The sequence below is a fragment of the Mytilus edulis genome, chromosome 3 (genome assembly GCF_963676685.1).
Source record: "Mytilus edulis chromosome 3, xbMytEdul2.2, whole genome shotgun sequence".
Classification (NCBI taxonomy): Eukaryota; Metazoa; Mollusca; class Bivalvia; order Mytilida; family Mytilidae; genus Mytilus; species Mytilus edulis.
Window position 1 is genome coordinate 51,496,651 of NC_092346.1, and position 15,686 is coordinate 51,512,336.

Genomic DNA, 15,686 nt, shown 5'->3' on the forward strand with positions numbered 1-15,686 from the left:
GTACTGTAGTTTAAAACTTTAAAATAACTTTCTCCAAATATCCTGGATTTCTACCCAATTTTGACAGAAGCTTCTTATAGTACTTAAGTCAAAAGATAGTATCTAGAGGAAAATTTTAATATTTTTTCCTCATTTTTGTTGAGCCTGCGATTAACAACAAAAGTAGGCGAGACTATTTGTTCTGCAAAACTCTTACAATTGTAATAGCTTAATACATCGATAACTCATCTCCAGCTAGGGGTTGAATTGAAGGTCACATGAATACGTATTCAATGAGGTCCAAATATTCACTAGCAAGTGCACAACTCATCAACATTGTTTCGCAGCTAATTTAACAAAATAGAACCAGATTGGCTGCTAACAGTGAATTATAATTTCACTATATCATTTTTATTAATGATTTAACAATAAAACAAGAATGTGTCCATAGTACATGGATGCCCCACTCGCACTATAATTTTCCATGTTCAGTGGACCGTGAAATTGGGATCAAAACTTTAATTTGGAATTAAAATTAGAAAGATCATATCATAGGGAACATGTGTACTAAGTTTCAAGTAGTTGTGACTCTAACTTCATCAAAAACTACCTTGGCCAAAAACTTTAACCTGAACTTCGCTCTTTCATTTTCTATGTTCAGTTGACCATGAAATTGGGGTCAAAACTATAATTTGGCATTAAAATTAGAAAGATCATATCATGGGGAACATGTGTACTAAGTTTCAAGTGGATTGGACTTCAACTTCATCAAAAACTACCTTGACCAAAAACTTTAACCTGAAGTCGGACGAACGAACGAACGAACGAACGGACGAACGAACGAACGGACGAACGAACGGAGGCACAGACCAGAAAACATAATGCCCCTCTACTATCGTAGGTGGGGCATAAAAATATATATATTTTTTTTATATCTGGAAGCTAATGCACATAACAGTTCATTCCAGTTCTTAACCTACATAACGTTATCTTATCTTTATAAGTTAATAAGTCTAAATATTCTAAATTTAAAAAAAAGTTAAAACATAATGCTTTGGGAGAATTTTCCATTTCTGATTTCCATGTCTGCTGAAATTGGTCAAAAATTCTCTGGTTAATGCTCATCTTTAACCATTTTGGATTAAAACTAAAGTTACTCTGATTTAACCAAATATTTGAAAGTCCATATTTATTCAAGACATTTTTAATACAAATCAACTATTCAATATTTTAAACGTACTAACTGATCTTCTAGTTAGTATTACCATATAACTTTTGATCATCTGACCATAATACAACATTGTTTTAACAGTCAGTAAATAGGTGTAATAATTCATTTTAAAATTAGTAATTACTGGTAATAACTGGGCCGTTTAAGGAATTACTTGTATTAACTAAGTGCATCGGGAATTACCTGTAATTCCTAAATTTTAGTAATTACATGTAATTCCTAATTTCACCTATTTACTGTAACATATATATATATATATATATATAAGTAATTATTTTAGTTACTGAACAATTTGGATCGTAAATGTCGGTCAAGATTTTCTTGGAGCTTTGATATATATAGATTCACTGAATCGTTTAGTTTTGACAACATCTAGAAAATGTTCTGACATTGGAGCCTATACTCTTTTGAAGATAAGCGTTGAAATAGATCCGTTGAAGAACCATAATTTGATAGAGTGATACAGGGGAAAACACACCTCATCAAAAAAAAAATTGGTTAGTCCGTCATAATTAAACTTTGTGATTGTCTCATTTTTGTGTGCTTTTTTTTTTTTTAGAGAAGACAGAAGATTTATAATGGGCATATATGACATTCATATCCCACCACGCAACAAATATTACGGAAAAAACCGTCAACAGATTAACGAAATTGTCACTATTAGATATGTTTTCTGCCTATAAATGTACACCCTCAACTAATATATAATACTTGACTACTTGAATATTCTTATATAGTCCTTCAATATCGTATTTGGACAATCCATCATAAATAATATTTCATAGTTATATATCTGATCATTTTATATCCTTGTGGTAAATACGTGCACTTGAACCATAACATTACTACAATTGTATTTGTGTTTCAACAGCTAAAAGTTTGTGATGGCGGATAATAGGTTGTCTGATACAACACCCGTAAGTTTATATGATTTCATTTTTTACTAACATTTTAGAAAACGATATTTTTCTTCATTACAAAGCGAGAATGTCCTATGCATCCTATTATTACCTTGGTTTACCGTTTTGCCCATGGCCTCTACGATTCACACATATATATACATATATACATACATGTATATACACCTTGAAATGACATGACATGAAAAATTTCTTTTAACCTTTGATATATTTAAAAAAAAAAAACAAAAAAAAAACAGTTGTTGGCATGACACAGTTTATGTTCTTTTCATCTATGTTATGATGGTATATAAATAAACCCCTAACGGGAAGGATTGCGCCTGATATTCATATGATGAAGACATAATCTTTCAATCATTTTAATTGAAGTCTGGAGCTGACATGTCAGTTAACTGCTAGTAGTTATTTATGTATTATTGTCATTTTGTTTATTTTCTTGGGTTTCATCTTCTGACATCAGACTCGGACTTCTCTTAAACTGAATTTTAATGTGCGTATTGTTATGCGTTTACTTATCTACATTGGCTAGAGGTATAGGGGAGGGTTGAGATCTCATACACATGTTTAACCCCGTCGCATTTTTGCGCCTGTCCAAAGTCAGGAGCCCCTGGCCTTTGTTAGTCTTGTATGATTTCTAATTTTAGTTTCTCGTGTACAATTTGGAGATTCATTATCACTGAACTAGCATATATATTTGTTCAGGGGCCACATAAAGGACGCCTCCGTGTGCGAATTTCTCGCTGCATTAACGCTGCATTAAGGACCTGTTGGTGACATTTTGCTGTTGTCTGTTAGATATGGTCGGGTTGTTGTCTCTTTGTTAAATTCCCCATTTTCATTCTCAATTTTATGATTGCCATTAACAACAATTCATACAGATAAAGATGGCTCTCCATCTGTCAAAAATGATCAAAACACACAGTTCAGATATCTATAAATGTTAGCGGACTGATACAATAGGAAACAATTTAAAAGAAAAAATATGATAGGTCTGAATTTTATATAGTTGTAAACAAAAAACAAAATGTATGGCAAACATTTACCAACGACAAAATCGGCATTGCAGGTTCCATAGTTAGTACATATGCTTGATGAATGTAGCGGGGTTTAACATGTTTGTGAGGGCCTAATCCTCCCCTCGCCTTTCTTTTATATTACAATTATATGGTATTATGCGTATTAAATGTTATGAATAACTAAAATACTACAATTACAAGAATGAAATGCTGTTGTGTTTTCGTTTTTTTTTTAAGAACTATGTTCACTTCAAAACTGTCTATAAGTATACTTGAAAATATATTTGCCCATGACATTGCAGTTAACTTTTGCTTTCATTTTTTGTTTTTCGTTTTTAACTTCATCTTTATACTCGAGTTTTGTTATGAGAAACCAGAAATCCCTCTCCTCGACATTTCCGTTAATATTCAAAATGTCATTTAAGGCAATTTCGGGAAATATAACACTCGCCATGTTAGTGAAAAATGCGTCTTGATTATTTTTGTAGATTGTTAGTCACCATGAAAACACAACACCGGAAATTAAAGAAGAGAAGTTCAAGAGAAAAAGTATTTGTCAGGACAAAGTTTCAAATCAACTTAGTAGTTACAAGGAGTTCCGAAAGAGGGTAAAATTGTTGTCTCATATTAAACTGAAACGAGCAGGTGGCTACTTCCACCATCTTGTCGTTTTGGCAATCTCTCCGGTATCTGATGGGGTAGATGCTGTCACCATTGGGCATTACACAACATCTGCTGAAATAGGGACGGAGAGTAGTCATGGTATCGGGAAATTTATACAGCAGACGATCTTCATTGGAGAAAACGATACACACGATGTTTTAGACTTTAACCAGGGAGTGTATCTAGTTGAAAAAGAGGATTACCCAAAGACAAAAGATGAAATTGAGGAAGCTTTTAATCGTCTCAGCGAAAGAATTGGTGAGAGAATGTATGAGATATCATCAAATAATTGTGAGCATGCAATTAACTTTATTTTAACCGGAAAGAGCGTCAGCCATCAAGCAGACACCAAAACTTGCTCCAGGATCTGCTTTATTGATTTGATCAACATTTTGATAATAGACTGTAAAGAAGTAGGACTCAAAACTGCTTTGTTAGTAGCTGCCCTCGGTGCCATTGCTGGTGCATTGGTGCGAAGAGCTTACGTAAAAATAATTGTTGCCGCTATTGTCAGCCTTACCGTTGAAAGTAGAATTATTAAATGTGGGGACACAAGGGGAAGTAATTTACGCAAAGAAGCCGATATCAGAATAGATTTGGCTGCGCATGTGCCCGATATAAAACGTGTTCTTAGCAAATCAAGTATTGCTATCCTTGACAACATGAAAAATCACACTGATACGAAATTTGTTTGTAACATTGCAGAGAAACTTATCTATGAAGCAGCTCTGAAGACGAGTTTGGCGACTGTTACTGTCGCTATAGGAATTGAATCTATATTATTTTTGTCTTTCGTGTTTTACAATTTAATTCCAAGACGAAGAAAGAAAACATTAGATGACAAGCATCTTTGTCGGCTCCTGTTCATGCATGTGTTTTCGGGGTATGGCTCGATAGGACTTGCTGTAGTTTGCGGATATTTCGCATTTTTAGATTTTAATCGTCCTGCATTATCTTTCTTTGGAATTGTTTTTGGCTGTTGTATTGTTTTTCGATATATATTGACTTGCACTACAGGTTTGGTATTTAACGTTTGCTGTTGCCATGGTTGCTGGATCTGTTGTCAGTCAACCTGTTGTAAATGTTTCGAGGCTTGTTGTCGTTGTAGATGTTATAGGTGTCATTTAAGTACCTTTTGTTTTATTTGTCTGACTTCATTAATCATTATATCTGTTGCTTTACTTTTCATTGTGTTCTGGGACGATCGTTCGTATCTGCGGATTTAAGTCGCAGAGTGGGGCTTAAAGAAAGGAGTTAAAAGGGGGCTGGGCTAAGATAAGTTTAACACACGAAAAGAAGTACATCTAATAAGAAAAAAACTATTGTAGTTTGAATAGAAAGAACGACGATTTTGAAGTTTATTTTTATAAAATTATCTGAATACAAATACTTTAACTTGTAAATAAAATTCAGGCTTTTACTTGATCTTTTTCATTAAAGAGTTCTCACATTTTACTTATTCTATTATAGGTAGTATCCCACTAAGCTGAAAATTAATACTACATTTAGTAGAAGACAGTATATCAGATACAGAAAATTCCCCAGAAATTGTATTTTGTAGGAAATGTCTTCTGCGGAAACACATCTGTCTGACAACAAACACGTATAACATCTAGTATGCAGCAAGACATTTGAGAAATACACAACTATCAACTAAATATCAATTTATCAGTTTCTGATTTTCGGTGTTAGTATGGAAAGTAATTTGTACTTATTTTTTTTAGAGAGATGATAATGCTGAAACACAAGTGTCAAATGCCATCAGTGGTTGAATTTTGAATTGTAAATAAGATCAATCACTGTGTCTAGCAATATAGAGGATAAATAACCATATCCGCTTATAATTATTTATATTTTAATCAAAACTAAAAGGTTTTTTTTCTATATAGTTTTATTTGTTATTTGCACAAGATCGTGTCTTCCCATACTGTCTATGACTTGCTATTTGAAGTACAAGATTTCATTTCAGTACTATGAGCCTGCGTTCAGTGACTGCGATCATTCTTTCGAGCGGAATTATTTTTCAGTTATTTTGTGTTTTTGTTACATATTTTACTTGTCTTAGTTGCATGATTTTTTTATTAGTCAGATAACTGCGAGTACTCTCAGATCTGTTCATTGTGTTTTTTTGTGTCGAGATGTATAAGTACCGGGCCACGTCCACTTGTATTTTTGTCCATCTGATGAGTTAAGCCTTTTTCAATTGATTTTTATAGTTTGTTCTTATGTTGTGCTGTTATACCACTGTCCCAGGTTAGAGGGAGGGTTGGGATCCCGCTAACATATTTAACCGCGCCACATTATTTATGTATGTACCTGTCCCTAGTCAGGAGCCTGTAATTCAGTGGTTGTCGTTTATGTATGTGTTACATATTTGTTTTTCGTTCATTTTTTTTTTACTTAAATAAGGCCGTTAGTTTTCTCGTTTGAATTGTTTTACATTGTCTTATCGGGGCCTTTTATGGCTGACTATTCTGTATGGGCTTTGCTCATTGTTGAAGGCCGTACGGTGACCTATAGTTGTTAATGTCTGTGTCATTTTGGTCTTTTGTGGATAGTTGTCTCATTGGCAATCATACCACATCTTCTTTTTTATATATTATACTGTTACTGTAGAGTTTAGTCCTTTTTTTTAGTCCTAGATTGTTCTTTTCGTGCAAGTTTTGATAATGTACGTAAATCGATTGTTAAAAGAGATCTTAAACCAGAGATATTTAATATGTATGTCCAATGCCATGAACCACACCATAGTTGACTAATGTCATATCTCAATGTTTTTCGTTATGAGGAGAATCGGACTTACTGGCAGATGTTTTATTGGTTCTGTTTCATGAATTTGCAACTTTTATAAAATCAGGGCAATTTGTACCATGGCATATTATATATAAACCTGTGTATGTTGAAGAATGTCTGTTGCCAGACGAGTCTCTTGGTTACTTTGCCGTAAGGTTGCTGTCTCATTTTGACTTTATTTCAACATTGGTATTGAGTTTGCATCGGATCGATTTGCGGCTATGATAAAGCAGAATAAGGTGTACTTTCATTTAAATATGATTGTAATACAATAATGTGCTACGATCGCATATGATACAATTATACACCTGAGACCAAAGTTCGTGGATGTTAGCATCAATGTGTCATTAAATCGTGTGGAATTGAACAAAATCCATTACATATAGTAAGATACATGTATAAATGACATCTGCGCGATCAATTGTGAAACAGTTCAAACAAGAAGAAATCCAGTGGTGTGATTTATTAAAAAACAAAAAAGAAGTAAAGACAAAATAAATAAATTTCAAACGACAGAAATCTTTGTCTTCGGTTACTGTCGTTTGAAATTTATTTAACAACGATTAGGTAACATACTTGTAGTTTGATAGTTTCTCAAAGTTTAAAAGTTGTTTGAATTTGTTTTGTTAAAACATCATTAAAAAAATCAGGCCATTAGTTTTTGTTTTGAAATGTTTCTTTTGTTATCGGGGGTCTTCTAGTTTAATTTACTGTTTTTGTTTTGCTCACTGTTTTAAATTGTACGAATGACATGTGTGTACATGTAGGTGTATAGGGTTTGCAAGAGGAAGGTTATTCTAGAAACACATACCATAAACATCAGTTTATTTTACATGTTATAAAATATGATTGTGTTGACAGGATTTTATCTGTAATAAAACCCGCCTAAGGCTATTGATATCTATATCTATATATTGCAATTGAAATGTCGAAAAAGGTATGAATATTCAATCAACAAAAGTAATCCACTAAAGCTGATAGATAATTGTTATTTATTTAACTTTTTGCACAATAAATCATGGATTTTTACCTTTGGTTATTGAGTTACCCCTAACAACTCATAAGAAAGCTATCGGTAATAAGGCTTAAGATATAACACATTTATCTTCCAATTCAGTATTTAACAAAAATAATTAAACTTTGCTTTTGTTTATAGGGCAGTAAATTCGCATAAATTGAAAATGCGGCTGAACTTTGGAAATACACGTCAGATGAACGGTTCTTCCTATATTGTATAATAATAACTGTTTAATCAGTTGTTCCAGGTTTTTTTTCTTTTTTTTTCTTCGTTTTGTTTATTTTTTGGGGCGGAGATTTTCTGACTATGGGATATGGGTTTTGTTCATTGTTGAAGACCGTGACCTGTAGTTGTTAATTTCTGTTTAATTTGGTCTCTTGTAGAGAGTTGTCTCATTCTCAATTTATTTTTATATTCTATACACGGAGTAATGAGCTTGACGTATTGTAATGAAACTTTACATATTATATTGTTTAAGACAGTATATTGACACCAAATGTCAATGTCTTTTGGTGCTTTGTGTTTGTCGGTTGCTGTCTCATTGAACTTTACATTTCCCTTTTATTCATATCGGTTTGTAATGGAGTAATTCAAATGATTAAGAACTATCATGACTGTTCTTATCAGTCATGTATCCTTCTTTTTTTTTTTAATTTTTACTAATTTCTCAAAAGAATTCGTATTTTAAAAAATATTTAAATATCGAAAGTTAGTCTTTTGGTCTTGAAACGATCGTCTGCCAATATTTTGAAGATAAAAACACTTCGCAAGTGAAACTGAAACGATGCTGTTCTCTTTCCGAAAAAGAAGGACATATTTGAAATTTCTAAAGGACGCTGGGCGTTAAGCAATTTATAAATCATCTCTGTAACCTTTATGCTTGCATGGTTTTATTAGAACAATCTATTTATCACAATAAAATAGGGAATGTGTCAAAGAAACTACAACCCGACCAAAGAGCAGAAAAACAGCCGAAGACAATCGCTGGGTCTTCAACACAAAATTCGGCGGAGTTAAACATATTTTTTGAGATCTCAACCCACCCTTATACCTCTAGCCAATGTAGAAAAACAGAAATAAGTACAGTAAAACTCAGTTTATAAGAAATCCGAGTCTAATGTCAGAAAAGGTAACAAAAGAACCTATCTAAAATGACAATGATACATAAATTAACAAAGGACTACAAGAAGTTACTGACATGCCATCTCTTATCCTCAATTATCTAATCCGAGCTTAAGCCTTGACCCAATTTGCCTCATACGATACATGCTCCTTTTACGATATCATTCTGCTATTATAGGTATGCACAAAAAAAGATAATAACTGTCATATTCGTATGAAGAAAATTGTGGATTAACCCTGATTTTATAGCTAGCTAAACCGTTCACTTGTAAGGCAGTCGCATACAATTCCGTTATATTGACAACGATTAGTGAACAAAACAAACAGACATATATTTTCACTCAACATGTCAATAGCCGTTTTTTTAACATCAATTTTGGCACTACCTGACAGACAAAAAATAAATACAAACGACGTGTGCTTCAGATTAACAGAAGCAAGAAGCGTGCAATGGCGTCTTCTTGGAATTCAACTGGGAACCATGCGAAGACGTCATAATGTAGAATTACAGTTGCTATTAACGACATCTCTAAGGGGGAATAAAAAATATGTTAGACTACAAATGAACAATATGAATAGCGGCAACCATGATAGAGCAACCGACGATTCCGATTTTTCCGCTGACGAGTTTCTATGTGATGTCAACCTTACTGTAGAAGAAAAACCTCTATATACTAGTCGCAGTTTGTTAGCCTTTGCTTCACCTGTGTTTAAATGTATGTTTTCCGGGGAATTCAAAGAAAAGGGACAATCAAATATTGATCTCCCTGACAAGTCATATCAGGATGTTTCAGAGATGATTCGTTTTATTCATCCAGGATTCAGTGACGATTTAGAAGCTGGTACGGATTCTGCTTTTCGTCTTTTACCAATTGCAGAAGAATATCAAATAGACAAGCTAAAGGAAAAGTGTGAAGACGTTCTCTTGTCCAAGCTGAAAAGTGGTTCATATACTCAAGATTTTGTAGTTGACAGTTTGATAGTAGCAGATAAGTATGTGTTGCAAAACCTGTTACAAGAATGCATCGAATTATGCAGTAAATCAAAAACTTTATGGCAAGTAGTTAAAGATAGTAAGACCATGTCACTAGAAATAAAAACGAAAGCTTTCGAATCTCGGTTGCGGAAACTAGAATTCGAACAGGATAGCTTTAACATTATGAAACAGAGAGTTAGTGCAGTGGCATATAGATTGAAGGAAATAGTGCATCCTCACGAAAATCACTGCAGGTGTCGAACAGAACTAAAACTTCGATCACCTTTGCAGCGAACATGTGTTTACTGTGCGCGAACATGGTGTTCTGAAAATGTCAGCACAGATTCATATCGGAATTCATACTGGTTCTACTGTAACCATAGGATAGGCTATACTGTAGCAAATGACACTATAATTAAAAGCTTTTTGGAAACTAAAGAATTCCTGAATTTATGACCAAAATAAACATTAATTTTTTTACAATGTTAATATATCATATTTCTATAAATTATATTATACAGATCATTGGTCTTAGTTTGTTTTCTTTGTTTTGCTTGCAAACCATGTTGAAAGTATTCAATTGCATTTTTGCTGTCTATAATTTGTAAACAGTTTTGCATAACTCATATTGACTGGAATCATACGTTAACTTGATAGTATCGCATACAAATCATTTTGAGCTATTTTTGGTTGTTCACATTTTCAACGGTCTTCTTTTATCAAAACAGATAGTACACATGGCTTTTGTCTAATAACAGATTTTAGTCTGTAGTTCACATGACTTTTTATGCCTATCATACGGATGACTTTTGTTGTCAATAATATATCTTAGGTCACAAATCCATACCAAAATGATGACATTCTTTAGTAACATATGTCAGCAATCAGACAATAGTGTTGAAAAACAGCTTGGTAAAAGACAACTAGCTGTAAAATCCTCAGGAAGCCACAGTTGGTATATTGAAGTACAGAGGGTCATGTTCAAATACAATCTCGGCAGAGCCATTGATATGCTGAATAATGCAGATGTGACTAAAACCACTGTCAATCAAATAAAAAGGCAAATTGCTAACCACTGGGTCAACGAAATATCAGTTATTGCCAACCTGTATCAAGGGCTAAAATACCTTCAAACAGACAACTTCATGGCAGGCAAAATCCACAGCATACTGAAGATTAAAAGATACACCAACAAAGACCGTTTTAGAATTCCAATCAAACTAAAACTCCTCACTGGAACCTACTCACTGCAGCCCCTGAGATATAAAATCTACAAAGAAGGAAACCAGGAAATATGCAACGCATGCAGCCAGGAAGTGGAAACGGTTGAACATCTATTGATCAAATGTAAAGCTTGGGATAACATCAGAAGACCTGTAATTAAAGAGATAGAGAACATATTAACAAGCAACAGCAAAATAGAGTGGGAATCTCTTAATGAAGGGACCAAAATACAGATATTGATGGACATAACCATGGTACAACGACAACTTCGTCTGAACAGTGAAGAAGTCTCAAAGATAGAACACCAAGCAAAACGCCTCATATACCTTATACACAGCGCCAGATGTAAACTACTACTTCAACCATAGCTGATTGGAAGATGCTTTGATCAGGGTTTATGGTAGGGTTGGGTCTGGGTGTGTAGGGCAGCCAATTCCAAATAAGTCGAGCTCACTGTATAACATGTTAATTTCAAACGCTTCGGAATTCATGGGTGTAATTTGACCATATTTACAATGAACATTATGCAGAATGCTGCAACAAATACGTAATATGGGTGTGCCGGTGCCATTATAGATGTGAGATAAAATCTTTTACCTTTTAAAGACAAGCTTTTAGAACTATATTAATAAACATATGACAATTGCTGTTACATTACAGTGCGTGCCTAGATCGTAAACGTCGCACAAAGTGCTAATATATAGACGCAATGAAATCGTAAAAATCTTGTTCTATATTTTATGATGTGAAATTGTCTATTTATATGCGTGGATTAAGTTTTTAGGCAACATGAACATTTTAATCAATTTTAAGTATATGAAAAAGAAAAAAAAAAAAGTGATTTTCTTTTAGCTTTTAGATCTTTTTATCATATCATGAAAGGCGAACTATTTTACATTTTACTGCTGCAAATCTATTATTCTTTTTATTAGTGCGAACTTGAGTGTAGCAACTTATTTTACAAAATTGTCTTTTAAGAATGAACTATTTTACTACATTGTCTCTTAAGTATGAACTATTTTACTACGTAAACATATATAATCCCATTGTATATATGTCCGGTAACTAGCCTAACAATTTTAAACGCAACTAAGAATACATACAACAAGATATATGTGAAACTACAAAAGTGATCCTGTATATAGTGGTGAAGGATGGAATTATTCAAATTATAGTGTAAATATACTCCTACTTGTATGGTGGTGGGTTTTGTTTTACATGCCTTAACGGTGTGGTTGTCCTACAAAGGATGTGAAGATTTGGAAGAAGAAGAAGCTAGTACACTTGTCGTTTATTTTTCTAATAACTGACATTAGGCTCTAGTATAAACATGACTTTTTTCTAATAACAGATATATTTGTCTGCAGTACACATGACTTTTTTTCTTCTAAAAACAGATATTAGGCCCTAGTACACTGTCTTTTTTTCTAATAACAGTAATTAGGCCCTAGTACACATGCCTTTTCTGGTGAATAACATTTGAACTTATTAAATGTTTGCTATGACCCTTTTTATCAATGACGATAACTTGGTGTATCATGCTTACAGTTAAAACTCGAGAGCGAAAGTTCAAATCACAAATTTCATCATATTCCTTTGTACTGGTTCCATCTAGTTTATATCACCCCCTACAGTTTTTGGTGGGGTTCGTGTTGCTTATTCTTTAGTTTTATATGTTGTGTCATGTGTACTATTGTTTGTCTGTTTGTCTTTTTCATTTTTAGCCATGGCGTTGTCAATTTATTTTCGTTTATGAGTTTGACTGTCCCTCTGGTATCTTTCGTCCCTCTTTTATAGTATTGAGATAACTTTTTTTTCAAATAAAGACACAAGAAAACCGTACTTTGACCTATAATATTTTTTTTCTTCTGCAAATTGTGACTTGGATGGATAGTTTTCTCATTGGCACCCAAACCACATCTTCGTATACTATTTGATTGTTTACCACTATTACCAAGTGTGTTTCAAATTAAGGATGTCCCGAATAAGCTATACAAAGCTAAAAACAAATGTAGGATCAATCGAAAGTAAATAACTAGATTTTAATAAATAGCACTTAATAACAGTTTTTTCTAACAATGCTATGCATTAAAACAAATTTTGGCACATATAGAGAAGAAGTCAGACGCATAATTAAACACAGAATCACTCGTGCTAGTTTACAGAAGAACTTTTTAACCACGAAGATTCAACATAAATTGTCGACCACTGGCTTTGGTCAATACTGCTTTGGGATGTTTTAGAAACAATATTTTAAAAGAACTATGACTGGAGTACCTTGATACTTGGCCCCGGAGGCAATGCTCCTGGTAAAACTAGTCTATAACATTTCGGTTCCAGTGGACTGAAACATTTCTCTGCGGTACCTTTACGAGGATTGTTTTTCTGTTGTCTCCCACGTTGACTAACGGTATTTCTTGGTAAATTAGCGATGTCTTCTCGGATACTCTTATATTGGTCTTTGTCTAACTCTGACGTGGAAATTGTTTTGTTTTGTAACTGATCTAGGAGCTGTCTAGCTATTTGGGATTGCTTCGAATAAGGGGGTAAAGACAAAATGTATGCCTCTATAGCTTTTAAAATAAGCTCATCATAAACAGATGATACAATGTCAATTTTTGGTAAATCGAGTGATTTACCAGACCTGTATGATCTTCCGGAAGACGAATGTAAGAGGCGAGTTCCTGTGAGTGACTTTAAGTCACTTAAACTTTTTGACTTTTCTGAACTGAAGTCGGGAACTGTCAACGGTCTTAATCCAAGAGAAGGCAGAATTTCATTAAAACTGCTAATTTGACTTCCTTTTATAGATGGAAGATCAACGGATTCTGCAAAATGTACTCTTTTCTGTGAGGAATCTTGAGATACTGATTTTCGAACGAAATCGAGAGATCTGACACCATATGATCCTGCAGTTCCTAACGCTTTCCTTTGTTCATCAAGGGAAATAAATGGTAATTCCAAACACTTTGTTGACAAAGATCTTGTAGATCCACGAAGTACGACGGTTTTTCCACTAGTTTCTCTCATTTCCCTAGTTTCAACTATTTCATTGTCTTCACATATGGTCATTTTAATAGGTTTTTCATATATAGTCTCAAAATCCTGGTAATCCCAGTCTCTGCTGCCACGATGTCCAATAGATGTAGTTATTGTTGTTGCAGGAGTAGTCGGGGGATTTTTAGGCGTTAACTTTATTGGCAGCGGAAATACTATCTGCTTTTGAGTTGACGGTCTTTGTGGTAAAGACATTGGTTGTGATGGAAGTCCGAAATTATGAGCAAGTGTCATCGTTTTTGATTTGTCTGTAAATATTCCATAATCTTCCTTCGTTGTAAAAACAGTAGATCGACTAACTAGTTGTTTCCGTTTTTCATCGTCTCTCTGTCTCTCTTTCAATTTTGCTTTCACTTTTGTTACTTTTTCCTGTTTTTCTGGTGAAACGACAAAATAAACGTACGGTACTTCTTCGCCATTGTTTGAAATTGGAACCATTTCCATCGCTGTTTCTATGTCTGGATCTTTTTTGTCCTTCGTAGATGGTGTGAACACATCAGCTACACGTGGAATGGATCTTGAGCAGTTCAAGGCTTGGTTCTGAACCTTTTCAAAATGTCTAGCTCTGGATTCTTCAAGCTTTGAGCGAATTAAGGTCATTCTTTTCCGTGTGAGTTCATTTCTTGTAATTACGAGTTGCTTGCTTTTGTTGGTTTTGTTCTTTTTCACTTGCTTCTTTTCCTTTTCGGCTTTTTCATTATCTTCGCCGTCATTTAACTGGTTTGGCGGAGTCGTGTGCATGATGAAATACGAGGACACTGACGAAGCCATTAAAATCTATGTAGAACACCCTACAAATAAAAAATGACTTTACTGAAATATGTGATGAGATTTTGTTAATTGTTAACAACGCAATACAATAATTAATGGTAGATATGTAGTTGTGATATTTCATAACATTTTAGGACTACATTTGTAAGACATTATTTGCACACAACTCTGGTTGAATGAAAATGTTATGTAATTTTCGTTGGCATTTGGTATCTGGTGGAGAGTTGTCTCATCGGCAATCATACCACCTATTCTTATTCTTATTCTTATATATTAACCACGCAAGATATCGTGTTGCTCATTTAGGTATATTCTAACCAGTATGTTGTCACGTGAAAAAAGTCACCAAAGTTAAGAGACAGAGTCGATTCCTCTCTCGTAATGTTTTCTCTAGCAAGATCATTTTAAAAGTTATCGAGTTTTTTTTTGTTTTTTTTTTTACGAAATAGTACAACTTCTTGTGCATACTATCATACTTTATTTCTCAACATTCAACAAAATTATCATTCTTATAGTTCGATGATGATTATAATGAAGCAAAGCGAATTATACCTGAAGAAAAGATATGTAAATGTCTCTATTATACACAAGTTCAGCTATTTTGGTTCCAGCTGTTTGTTAAAAATGGTAAGACTTGAGGTAGAAAACAATGTTTAGATGTTACTTATTACTGCTTTGTTCGTACTTGTATTTTTGTAATCTCCTTCTCAGTGTTATGCGGTCAAATGGGATTTTTCCAATACAGATTTTAATTTACGTATTTATTTGCACCTTTTTATTCCACTTCTATCGAGATTAAAAGAATGTTGACATCAATAGTAATCGTTGTTCTTTGTTGGATTGCTGTCTTATTTAAATGTACCTCTATCTTCTTTTATTCAATATGTAAAATTTGCAATATTTATCGTAATAGTCT

General features: G+C 33.6%; 3 protein-coding genes across 3 annotated transcripts; 2 read left to right on the forward strand and 1 right to left on the reverse strand.

Annotated features, from left to right (window-relative positions):
- Positions 1-1,977: 1,977 nt before the first annotated feature.
- LOC139516758 (uncharacterized) lies at positions 1,978-5,693 on the forward strand. Its single transcript, XM_071307048.1, has 2 exons — positions 1,978-2,127; positions 3,635-5,693. Exons 1-2 carry the CDS (start codon positions 2,095-2,097, stop codon positions 5,033-5,035), a joined length of 1,434 nt encoding a protein of 477 aa, XP_071163149.1. The 5' UTR covers positions 1,978-2,094; the 3' UTR covers positions 5,036-5,693.
- Positions 5,694-7,118: 1,425 nt separating this feature from the next.
- On the forward strand, positions 7,119-10,241 carry LOC139516759 (BTB and MATH domain-containing protein 36-like). The gene is made up of 3 exons (XM_071307049.1): positions 7,119-8,009; positions 8,099-8,749; positions 8,799-10,241. Exon 3 carries the CDS (start codon positions 9,089-9,091, stop codon positions 10,172-10,174), a length of 1,086 nt encoding a protein of 361 aa, XP_071163150.1. The 5' UTR covers positions 7,119-8,009; positions 8,099-8,749; positions 8,799-9,088; the 3' UTR covers positions 10,175-10,241.
- Positions 10,242-12,965: 2,724 nt separating this feature from the next.
- Positions 12,966-14,786, reverse strand: LOC139516760 (uncharacterized). The gene has a single exon (XM_071307051.1). The coding sequence runs from the start codon at positions 14,768-14,770 to the stop codon at positions 13,205-13,207; it is 1,566 nt and encodes a 521-aa protein (XP_071163152.1). The 5' UTR covers positions 14,771-14,786; the 3' UTR covers positions 12,966-13,204.
- Positions 14,787-15,686: the final 900 nt, after the last annotated feature.